This window comes from Hibiscus syriacus, unplaced genomic scaffold (genome assembly GCF_006381635.1).
Source record: "Hibiscus syriacus cultivar Baekdansim isolate YM2019G1 unplaced genomic scaffold, ASM638163v2 tig00110445_pilon, whole genome shotgun sequence".
NCBI lineage: Eukaryota > Viridiplantae > Streptophyta > Magnoliopsida > Malvales > Malvaceae > Hibiscus > Hibiscus syriacus.
Window position 1 is genome coordinate 113,849 of NW_024062740.1, and position 13,023 is coordinate 126,871.

The 13,023-nt window shown below is 35.3% G+C and overlaps 1 protein-coding gene across 1 annotated transcript; it reads left to right on the forward strand.

Moving 5' to 3' along the window:
• Nucleotides 1-12,356: 12,356 nt before the first annotated feature.
• Nucleotides 12,357-13,023, forward strand: LOC120125849 (leucine-rich repeat receptor-like serine/threonine-protein kinase BAM2). Its single transcript, XM_039144183.1, has one exon. It carries the CDS (start codon nucleotides 12,376-12,378, stop codon nucleotides 13,021-13,023), a length of 648 nt encoding a protein of 215 aa, XP_039000114.1. The 5' UTR covers nucleotides 12,357-12,375.

Genomic DNA, 13,023 nt, shown 5'->3' on the forward strand with positions numbered 1-13,023 from the left:
CCTCTTGAAATAAGCACAAGGGTCTGCGTTAAGTCTGTTGTATCCAAGGCACATAATGAATGAATCAAATCTCTTATACCAACACCTCAACGCCTGCTTTAGACCGTAAAGAGATTTGTTCAACCTGCAAACCAAGTTCTTCTTTTCTTTTTCTTCAAAACCTTTAGGCTAGAGCATATAAATATCTTCTTCAAGATTTCCATGAAGAAAAGTTGTTTTAACATATAGTTGCTCTAGATGTAAGTTCAATGTAGCACACATTGCCAAAACTACTCGAACTGTTGTTAGTTGAACCACATGAGAAAAGATTTCATTGAAATCAATACATTCTTTTTTAACATATCCTTTGACCACCAGCCTTGCACGATACCTCTCAACTTGATTGTCACCATTTCGCTTGATTTTGAAGACCCATTTGTTACCAATTGGCTTCCTTCCTTGTGGTAGTGGCACAAGGTCCCATGTATTATTTTTATGAAGGGCTTCAATTTCTTCTTGCATTGTCATCGTCCACAGTGAAGCATCTGAGCTGTTTATTACCTCCTCGTATGTTGATGGCTCACCGTCCTCTGTTAAAAGGCAGTATGCAATATTACCTTTTATAACATAATATGAGTTCTAATTGGGACATCTTCTCACACGATCTGATTGACGAGTTGTTAGAGCTTCAGAACTTTCTTGTTCTTGTTCATCATGTGCTGGTTCTGCTTCAGAAGAATCTCCTTGTTCAACCTCATTTTCCACATGTATCTGTGTAGTCTTTGACTTTTCAGTTCTATCATCGTCTTCTTTTCTTTTTAGTTTATCTTCTACAAAGATAACATTCCTGCTAATGATCACTTTGCAGGCAGTGGGATCCCACAAGCGATACCCCTTTACACTATCAACATATCCCAATAATTTGCATCTCTTGGATTTTGGATCCAACTTTGAATTTCTTGGGAGTTGTACATCGCGTACACAATACTTCCAAATATATGGAGGTTTGAATAATCAGCTGGTTTACCAGTTCACATCTCAATTGGTGTCTTCAGCTCTATTGCAGTTGATGAAGCTCGATTCACCAAATAACAGGCGGTATTGACTGCTTCTGCCCAGAATGATTTTTCTAGGGCTGTATCCTTCAACATTGCTCTTGTTCTTTCTAACAAGGTTCTGTTCATCTGCTCTGCCACTCCATTTTGTTGAGGAGTGTTCGCCACTGTGAACTGTCTTTTGATTCCTTCTTTCCTGCAAAAGTCATCAAATTATCCACTTGTGTATTGTCCTCCATTATCTATTCTGAAACACTTGATCTTATTTCCAGAATCAAGTTCCACTCGCGCTTTGAAATTTTTGAAAGTGGAAAACACATCTAATTTCTTCTTAATAGGGTACACCCAATATTTCCTGGAGTAGTCATCAATAAATGAGACAAAATATTTTGCTCTGCCTAGGGGATGTAACTGGTGCTTGCCATACGCCAGAGTGAACCAATTCTAGAACACTTTTGCCTCTAGAATTTGATGTGTTGAATTTCAACCGGTGTTGCTTACTTGTTATGCAATGCTCACACAAAGTAAGTGATACATTTGTTAAGCCTGGAAGTAATTTTTTGCTCCACGAGGACTTTCATTCCTTGTTCTGACATGTGTCCAAGTTTCTAATGCTATAGCATTGCATAATCTGAACTACATGAGGCTACAGAGGCTTATGCTTCTAGCAAAGTTTCTCCCTTTAGCATGTACAAGTTTCCTGCTATCTTTTCGCCTTTCAACACCACAAGCGCTCTATGGAACACCTTCATGATTCCTTTCCGTGTTTCAATCTTGCTTGCATTATTATCCAACAATTTATAGGATAATAAATTTTTCTTCAAGCCTTTTACGTGCCGCACATCTCGAACAATTTTGATTGTTCCATCATACATCTTCAATTTGATGGTTCCCACGCCAACGATATCTAAGGCATGATCATTGCAACTATACACAGATCCTCCTGAGACAGGTTCATAATGATGGAACCATTCTCTTCTTGAGGTCATGTGATATGTTGCTCCCGAATCAATGAGCCATATATCTGCAAATCTTTTTCTGCCTTCCACGGTGGTTGACGCTTCACAGCATAGAACATCTCCATCATCTGAAGTGTTTGTGGTATTACCTTGTAGATTGGAGTTTTTATTTAGACTCCAACAATCTTTCTTCAAGTGACCCTTCTTTCCATAGTCGTAACACTTTAAATTCTTCTTGCTCCTCGACTTCGATCTACCATGTTTGTGGCTGCTACTTTGGCCATGTTCTGTTGATCTCACTCTCATCGTTGTCATCATTGTCAACGCTTCTGCTTGTTGCAGATTTACTTGTCTGTCTTTCTTGTTCTTGCGCCGATTTTCTTCTTGTAGAACAACAGCTACAACGTCATTGAAGACTAGACTGGATACATTACTGTTTGTCAAGTTGATGACGAGTTGATCATACGAATCCGATAGACTTTGAAGTAGAAGTTCAGCACGTTATTGTTCTCCTATTGTACATCTTAAGGATGTAAGCTAAGAAAATAAAGTGTTTAGCGTGTTTAAGTGCTCTGTCACTAAAGTAGATTCTGGCATCCCGAGAGTGTATAATTTCCTCTTAAGGAAAATTTTATTGTGCAACGATGTGACCTCGTAGAATTTGGTGAGATGATCTCATATCTTATTTGTTGTCTTCTTCTCCTCGATGCTTGATAATACTTCATCTACTAATGCTAGATGAAAGTTTTCCATAGCATTCCCGTCCATTTCAATCCATTTGTTGTCATCTGTGAAATCTATCGGCCTTTCACTGATAGCTGCTAGACATCCGTCTTTCCTCAGGATGGCCTTCATCTTTAATTTCCACAATGAGAAATTTCTCCCATTGAATTTTTCATTATCAAATTTCGTTGCCATAGCTTCTTTTACGGATAGCTCCCACTATTTCACTATCGTGAATAGTTCTTTAGAACCTTCAAAGAATGGATAATACCTTCTTACTTTCTTATGTTGGAGGATCCACCTTTTGGTGGCAACCACAAAGACAATAAACATATATTACACACTCAAATTTGGCTCGAATACCAATTGTTACGGAAGACGGCTATCGGATATAGCAAAATCGCAACTAATAATTTGAGAAAATAAAAAATGAAGATAAAGAAGACACAAAATTTACGTGGAAAACCCCTAAATAATATAAGGTAAAAACCACGGGCAACGGTAGAAGAAATTCACTATAAGAAAATAGGAATTACAACCTCTCTCGATCTAACAAGGTGAAAACAATGATAATTCTCTCTTGATAAAAAAAGAGAAAAACAACTCTCAAGAAACTCTCTAAATTCTCTAGTATTGAGAGAAAACTAGAATGATTTGGGATGGTTTTGAAGCTAAATGGGTTAGGGTATTTATAGTTGAAGCTTAAGGACTAATCTTGTAAATATCCTAAAATACAATGACTAAATCTACAATTTTATCATCCATAAAATTCAACAATTTCATGCGCCTAATTTTGACAGCCAACTTTGAATTCAACCGCCCCATGTGCAGCAAAGTAAGACCATTAATGTAGCTGTGAATTTTGACTTTTAACAATCACCACAAACTACACCAGAAAAGGTTCAAGAAATCGAGAGAAAGCAATACACTGATAATGAGATACTTTTATTCATGAACCCAAGCTACACTTAACATAAGAAAACAAACAGTGTAACCCAGAGTTGGCTAGGTTGCTCAGGGGGCCCTTTTTTATAGGGTTACTATTTTTTTATTTTATTTTTTATTTTTATAATTGAGTATTTTCATTTTCATTTTCATTTCATTTAATTTTATTTTTATATTTATAATTGATGTTCTTAATTTTTGTAATCACACTTTTTTTATTTTTATAATTGGTATCATTAATCTTTTCAATCTCATTTTTATATTTATAATTGATGACCCTAATTTTTTTTTCAATCTCATTTTTTAACTTTATAATTGAACTCCTAATTTTTTTAATCTTACTTTTTACCTTTATAATTGAGACCCCTAATCTTTTACTCACTTTTTACCTTTAAAATCGAGGCCTCAATCATACTTTTTACTTTATAATTTAAATCCCTAATTTAATAATTTTTATACGATTTATTAACGTAATTTTAAATTAATTATTCAAATTAATAGAATATACTTTCAATTTATAAGGGCATAAGAAAACAAACGGTGTAACTAGGGCCGACTATTAGGGTGCACTATGAGCAACCGCTTAGGGGCCCTTTTTTTATAGGGCTCCTATTTTTTATTTTTATATTTGAGTCTTTTCATTTTCTTCAATTTTATTTTTATTTTTATATTTATAATTGATGTCCCCAATTTTTGTAATCACACTTTTTATTTTTATAATTGGGACCATTAATTTTTTCAATCTCACTTTTTATATTTATAATTGATGACCCTAATTTTTTTCAATCTCACTTTTTACATTTATAATTGAACTTCTAATTTTTTTAATCTTACTTTTTACATTTATAATTGAGGCCCCTAGGCCCTAGTTTTTTTAATATCACTTTTGACCTTTAAAATTGAGGTCTTAATTTTTTTAATCTCACTTTTTACCTTTAAAATTGAGGTCCTTAATTTTTTTCAATCATACTTTTTACTTTATAATTTAAACCCCTAATTTAATCATTTTCTACGATTTATTGACGTAATTTTAAATTAGTTATTCAAATAGAATATACTTTCAATTTATAAGGGTATATCTTTTAGTTTCGTTCAAGACCCAGAAAATATCTGAGACGACTCTGAAAATGTCTCAGACGGCTCTGGGTGTAACAACCTAACTCCATAGAACCTTCTTCTATTCACACAACTGAGAGAGCAGCAGAGAAGTCGATGAAAATTAAAACAAAACCAAATGTATTTTAATTTGTATTATTCATTAATATAAGAAAACAAATGTCATATTCTCATCGACTCAATTTTATTTTAAATATTTATTTAAGTATTCTAATGTCAGTACTCAGTATGTGGCCCGCCTATTTTTATTTTTTAAAACTTTCGGTTTGATTTTTTTGATAAAATTAGTTTAAACTTTTTTTGTCTGGATTCAACTAGCGGCCATATAACGGAATAACGTTCACTATATAGCGGTCGAGGTGGTGTTCGAAATTGTTATAGCGGAAAATAGTGGTTTGCAATGAAATCACACTAATAAAGGTGGCTCGCGGTCGCAATATAATGGGTAACGGTCAATAGCAACAACAGCGGACCCTATTCCGTTATTATTTTGTTAGAAATAAAAAACCAACCAGGGAAAGTCTTAGACTTAACTTTTAGTACTGACCAAAACAGAAATACATTGAAAATTGGAGACATGACGAGTAGTTTACCCTTTATTTATTAACATAAATAATCTTCTCTTAACTCTCAATATAAGGATGGATCGGGTACACAGTAAATCACCTAATAAGTCATCTTTTACTGGACGGAGTACAAGCAAACTATTAGCATTCAACAATTATAATTTCTAAACGCACAAAGAAGAAAATATAAAACACTACAAGCAATGAAGCAAATGCGAATTATCAAAAACCAAACATCTTCCTTGCAGCTAAGAACACCTCCAACGACAACACCTAGAGTGAATGAAAACAACACTAAGAAATAATAAGATTAAGATAACTTGGCTCGTTGAACTGATTCATTTAGAGCATACGTCAGCCACTGAGATTTTATAACATCTCATCTAATTAGATGATGATAGCAGAAACATGTCCTGCTATAACATCTTATCTAAGCAGTACTGATTACTAATTTTTTTATATAAAAAGGTGTGTCGTTAAAGTACCACTTCTGCTGAGAGAAAATGGAAAAAGAGTGCATCATAAGAACTATTATCCAGCCACAATGTAAAAGGTGCAAAGTAATGAGTGGGGTTCATTGCCCGAACGAAGAACATAAGATAACACACTGAAAGTTTTTGACACAAAAGGCTAATTTATCATTCATGTTCCCGAGACTGGATAATGTGGATCCTCTGTCTGTTAGGAGTTTCACAATAACAACTGCATCATTCTCCAAATGAAAATTACTGAACTGCAACTCCAACACGGGAAAAAGAAAGGGGTTGATTAAAATGGTAAAGAAACAACAAAAGAGAGAATGATGTGGAGATATTACCTGTTACCTTGTACCATCCTTTCTGTTCTGAACTAGAACCACCCGCCTATGAACTCTATCTTCAACTCCGAAGGCGGCTTTAATGCTTTGATTACATCATCTTCCTTTATATCTCCATCCAAATTTATTCTTACATTGCTGAGACTCTTCTTGTTCGAAAGGTTGGCTCTGATAGCCTCATCTGCATCGATCGCATTTCCTACCAGTTTCACACAAACATCTCCACAAAGGTGGTTCAACTCTTCAAAATCTCCGAGACTGAATTCCTTTGCATCATTCTGATCAAATCTAACAATGACATGTTGGAAATAAAACACTCACACAAACAACTTTTATTGAAACTCAAACAAATATTACAAGAGTACTCTCACTCAAAAACAAGAACTACAACTCACTCTTATAAGACTTTGCTTCTTCACTCACTTAGAAGCTCTTAATTTTTCTTGATGCTTAAAACTAAAATGGGAAGGGGTATTTATACTACTCAAGAACAATCCTACACCACACAAATAAACTAATTTAAACCATTACAAATTCAACAAATATCTAACTCTCACCTAACTAAATTGATGTAAGCAATGACATCATTAATTAAATGATGTAAGCAATGACATCAATTTAGATTGGGTTTGGGTTTAGGCTCCCATAATGGATCAAGTTTATGATCCAACACCTTCCCTTAAACTTGATCTCGTGACCCCTAGTAGGTTCCTTAATCTTAAGAAGTCTTCGCTGGTCAGTGGCTTGGTAAAAATATCAGCAACTTGATCTTGTGACTTCACGTATTCAACTTCCACATCTTTTCTTGCAACACACTCCCTTATATAGTGGTAGCGAATATCAATGTGCTTGCTTCGATCATGGAATACTGGATTCTTCGCTAAGGCAATGGCTGACTTGTTGTCGACACAAACCTTGGTAGGCTCTTCTTGTATCAAACCAATCTCCTTCAATAGATTTCTAAGCCAAATTGCATGACAAACACATGAGGTAGCAGCAACATATTCCGCTTCACAAGTGGACAATGTGACAATCGGTTGTTTCTTTGACATCCATGTGAATGCAATATCTCCCATGAAAAATACGAATCCAGTAGTGCTCCTTCAATTATCTATGTCTCCACCCCAATCACTGTCGCTATATCCAACAAGCTTGTAATCATTAGAAACTGAATAGAACAAGCCAAAGTCAATTGTACCTTTCAGATAGCGAAGAATTCTCTTTGCAGCTTTAAAATGGGTGGTTGTTGGGGATTCCATGTAGCGACTAACCAATCCAACTGCGTGAAGAATATCGGGTCTCGTGCAAGTTAGATAGCGTAGACTTCCTACCAAACTTTTGAAGAATGTTGGATCTACACTTTCGCCTTCTTCATGTTTGGTCATCTTGATCCCGTATTCTGCCGGTGTGCTTATTGGCTTACAGTTCTCCATCTTGAACTTCTTCAGTATCTCCTTTGCATAGCTTTCCTGTGAAATGAAAATTCCATCATTTTGTTGCTTAACTTCAATGCCAAGGTAGTACGCCATGAGCCCCATGTATGTCATCTCGAATTCTTTCATCATCACATCCTTGAATTCATTAAACATGCTTGGGTTGCTTCCAGTGAAGATCAAATCGTCCACGTAGAGGCACACGATCAAAATATCTTCATCTTTGATCTTGATATATAGAGCATGCTCGTAGGGACATTTGTTGAAACCATTCTCTTGGAAGTACTTGTCGATTCGGCTATTCCATGCCCTTGGTGCTTGTTTTAGCCCGTAAAGAGCCTTCTTCAACTTCAACACCTTGTCTTCATGCCCTTTGACTTCATAGCCTGATGGTAGCTGAATGTAAAGTTCCTCTTCAAGAACTCCATTTAGGAAGGCAGACTTTACATCCATCTGTTGTATCTTCCACTTGTTTTGAGCTGCCAAAGAAATGATTAGTCTGATAGTCTCCAATCGAGCAACAGGAGCAAATACCTCATCATAGTCAATTCCAGCCTTTTGACTATAGCCTTTAGCAACTAGCCTCGCCTTGTGCCTTTCAATCTCTCCTTTGGCATTTTGCTTTGTTTTGTACACCCATTTGACACCTATCGCCTTATGTCCCTTGGGAAGTGAGGTAAGTTCCCATGTGTCATTCTTCTCGATGGCCTTGATTTCTTCGTCCATCGCATCTCTCCTTTCTTTTCTTGTACCGCTTCTTGAAAGCTCACTGGTTTACAATCGGCAAACAAACAAAATAATGTAAGATTATCTTGTCATTCAGTTACCTCATAGAGATCTCTAAGGCTTCTTGTGCGTTGCACAACTCTTTCACTTTGACTCCCACTTGACGATGATGAAGGTGATGAGTCTCCTTGAGTGGTTGATGTTGGTGAAGTGGGTGGAGTTGCAAGCTCTTGTTGAGATTCATCTATTTGCTCCCTCATTGTCTGCTCATCTTCTTCAAACTGAGGAAAGAAATTGAAGTCATCTGTATGAGAGTTAAAATCCCATTCTCCTTCTTCGTTGAAGACCACATCTCGACTAATCACAAACTTCTTATTGTCTGGATTGTACAACTTGTAGCCCTTCGAATTAGCATCATAGCCGATGAAGATAAAACTCTCGCTTTTATCATCAAGCTTCGTTCTTCTCTCGTCTGGTACGTGAACATGGGCTATACTTCCAAAGGTTCTCAAGTGGGAAATGCCAGTCTTTAGTTTCTTCAATCGTCACGACGATGTGCTCAAATTTGGGATCCAACGAACGGAGTATCTTCTCGATTATCCTCACATCGTCTAACTTTTCACCATTTCTTTTTAATTGATTAGAAACAGCTACTACTCTTGAGAAATAATCTGAAATAGACTCAGATGCTTTCATGTTTAAGGATTCGAATTCACCTCTTAATGTTTGGAGACGAACCTTCTTCACTTGCTCGGATCCTTTGTAAGAAGTTTGCAGCTTCTCCCACGCTTCCTTGCTAGAGCTTGCACTTGAAATCTTTTCAAAACCATCATCATCTAATGCTTGATAGATGAGGTAGAGAGCCTTCTTGTCTCTCTTTCTTGAATCCATCAAAGTTGTCTTTTGATCTGGTGTAAGAGTAGCAAAAGCATCATCATCCGCAGGCTCGTTATAGCCTTTCTCTATGATATCCCACACATCTTGTGATCCAAGAAGTGCCTTCATTTTGATACTCCAATTGTCGTAGTTGTTGTTGTTGAGTGTCGGAACTTGGAATGGTGCCATACCATTTGCCATATCTCTCAATATAATGAGATTTTGTAAAATCCGATTGCACGGATGAATCCGGAACGATGAAAAAAAAACTTTGGAGGGACTTGGACAACTCGGTCAAGGGCTCCAACTCGGCTGACTCGGTGAGTCAACTCGATTTTCTGGCAGCAGTCTTCCGGCGGTGCGTGGCGGTGCGTCAGAACTCAGATTGAGAAAATTCTGGCGGCGTCGTAATCCTCTCGTCGAGACCTTCGATCTTTCCAACTCGCTCTGATACCACTTTGTTGGAAATAAAACACTCACACAAACAACTTTTATTGAAACTCAAACAAATATTACAAGAGTACTCTCACTCAAAAAACAAGAACTACAACTCACTCTTATAAGACTTTGCTTCTTCACTCACTTAGAAGCTCTTAATTTTTCTTGATGCTTAAAACTAAAATGGGAAGGGGTATTTATACTACTCAAGAACAATCCTACACCACACAAATAAACTAATTTAAACCATTACAAATTCAACAAATATCTAACTCTCACCTAACTAAATTGATGTAAGCAATGACATCATTAATTAAATGATGTAAGCAATGACATCTTTAATTAAATGATGTAAGTAATGACATCAATTTAGTTTGGGTTTGGGTTTAGGCTCCCATAATGGATCAAGTTTATGATCCAACATAGGATTCAGGGTTTAAGGTTCAAGTTTTAATCTTTGAATTCATATCTTATTTGAATAAACCTTTTTTGTTCAACCTTTTTTTGATGAATATAAATTTTATTGCCAAAAAATCAATCAATTTGTAGAGCTAGTCGCAACTCCTGTCACTCAGATGTCATTATGCATCAATTTTCCTAATGGCGAGACTCTATTTTAGTTAAAGACGAGACTTATTCATCTTTTTAGCACTTTCCACGACCTTCCCAATGAAAATCCGCACAAACACTTACTAGAATTCCACATGGTTTGCACTAGCATGAAACCACAGGGAGTTACCGAAGATCAAATTAAATTGAGAGCTTTCCCTTTCTCTTTAGCCGCCTTGGCTAAAGATTGGTTAAAGTCAACTTTTACTATTCAAACGTAAATAAATATTATTTTAATTTGAAATATTCTAAAGGATATAATAATCTTTCATATTCAAAGTTAAATAGGTAACAAATAACTTTTAATTTGACATATTCAAAGAATAATTATCTTACTAATATTCAAATTAAAAATATCTTTTAATTTGTAATATTCAAAAGGAACATGAGTTTAATTTAGATATTAAATCTATCAATGAAATTCACTCTTTTCCAACATACATCGTATTCACAATTGGGAAACCATAGTGGTTCGTTAGGATCTACGCGAGAGTTGAACAAAGATTTGCAAAATGGTAGAGAAGCGGTCTCTTCGACAGATTTTTGTTGCAAAACAAGCGGTGGACAGAACAGAAGACTTCATTGTACGATGGTTGGCAGGTCCTTCTCGATGGTTGTTTTATGTAAAATTTGTCTTCAATAATTTCCAAATACTTGTTGTTTAGTGTCTTAACCCTCTTCTGCTGTCTCTTTTTCGTATTCCATTGTATTTTGGCTTTTTCTTTATGTTGTACTTGGATGTATCCTCACATTTGGCGGGGCTATAAGAAATCTTAGATTAAAAGTTATTGTATTTTCATTTGAATATGACTTGCTTTCCACGGTATGCGAAGACTCTTAACGCGGACTTGGGTAGAATTTGCTTTTATTGATTAAGAAAACAAAACAATTTTAATGTTATCCCGTAGCTTGTTTATTTAGTAAAAGCGGTTTCTAAGGGGTTTTTTATAGAGTCCTCTAATTTTATTAAAAATAGAAAATATCTAAATTATAATAAAAGTTTGTAAACCACAATCGTAAACTAAACATATAATAAGAATGTTTTATTAAACACAAGAAAACTAGCCACTTAAGATCACACAAGGACCATATAAGGAAAATGTTAAAAACCTAACCAAATAAACTCGAACAAGAGGAAAATACTAACAGATCTGACCGCATCGACAAACGAACCACAAAAGAGAATAAAACTATTGAAAGACCAACAATAAATCGTAAATCAAAATCATGCTATGTGAAAATGCTATTCACAAACGCAAATCATATATCCAAATTAAATTTGATGGTCCAAAGTATGGAAGATCACCATGATAACAAATAAGTGTCACATTGATCAGTTGTGATGATGTCATATCCAACCCTGAAAAAAAACAACAGCCAAGCAACAGAAAACATGCCATAAAGGCAGAGAAAAAACATGCCATAAAGGAAAAAGAATATGAGCCAAAAAGGCAGAATTATTAAGAATAAAACAAAAGAAATTAAAAAGGCAAAAGAAAAATAATGAATACCGACGGTCGACACCCAATACCAAGATTAGTGTCAACGCAAAGATGAAGAAGAAAAGAAACTAACGACGGCTTACGGTTGAGGAAAAAGATAGAAAAAGAGAAAATCAATTTCAAGTTAGATTATTTATGATCAAATTCAATTTATAATTTGAATTGAGATTTTCTTAGAACTAATTGAAAATAATAAAAGTATATATTAAAAAATCATAAACTATTCGTATTGCATATTAAAGTATTTAAATCTAATTCTTGTAATAATTTAAATATTCAAATTACTCAAATAATACGTTAAGAAACAAGGTTTGTAGTACATGGTTTGAATAATTGGAATAACAAAATAAAAATTAAGATGGTAAGTTACATACGACATGAAGTAGAAAACGATATAGAGAAAAAAGTCATTGAATCGTGAAATATTGGTCCAGACATGAAGTCTTAAAACAAGTATATTAGTTCTGCTCTTCAACTTGAGACTAAGTCTTGCATGTTAATTCTTTTCCAAATTATGACTCAAAGGATACCCTGCCTAAATCCATGTTATTTAAAGACAATGAACTAACAATAGAGAAGCATTATACCCACACCCAACCTTATGGAAAAAACTCCCTTCCTCCCTCCTCTTATGTTTTTGCTGCTATTTGCAACCTTTAGTGCTACTTTCTCTGCCAACATCACCACTGATCAATCTACCCTTTTAGCCTTAAAATCCCATATCACGCACGATCCGCACAATCTTCTAGCAACCAACTGGTCCACTTCTACCTCTCTTTGTGATTGGATTGGTGTCACCTGTGGATCCAGACACCACAGAGTCACTGCTCTGAATTTGTCAAGCATGGATCTTACAGGCACCATCCCATCTCAATTGGGAAATTTATCTTTCCTCGCCTCCCTCAGCATTTGTCATAATAGTTTCCATGGCTCTTTACCTATTGAGTTAACTAATTTGCATCGTCTGAAATATTTGAACTTTGGTAACAACAGCTTCAGTGGAGAAATCCCATCATGGTTTGATTCTTTTGCTAAACTTCAAGGCTTGTTTTTGTACATGAACAACTTCACTGGTGTTATCCCGTCCACTCTTGGAAATTTGTCAAAACTTGGAAAGTTGAGCTTGTTTAACAACAGCCTCCAAGGGCAAATCCCCATGACTCTGGGAAACCTTTCAAACTTGGAATGGTTATATCTGGAAGATAATTCTCTTTCAGGTCCCATACTTTTCTCAACCATAACTTTATTTTCACTATTAAAAAGTTTATTTTATAACTGA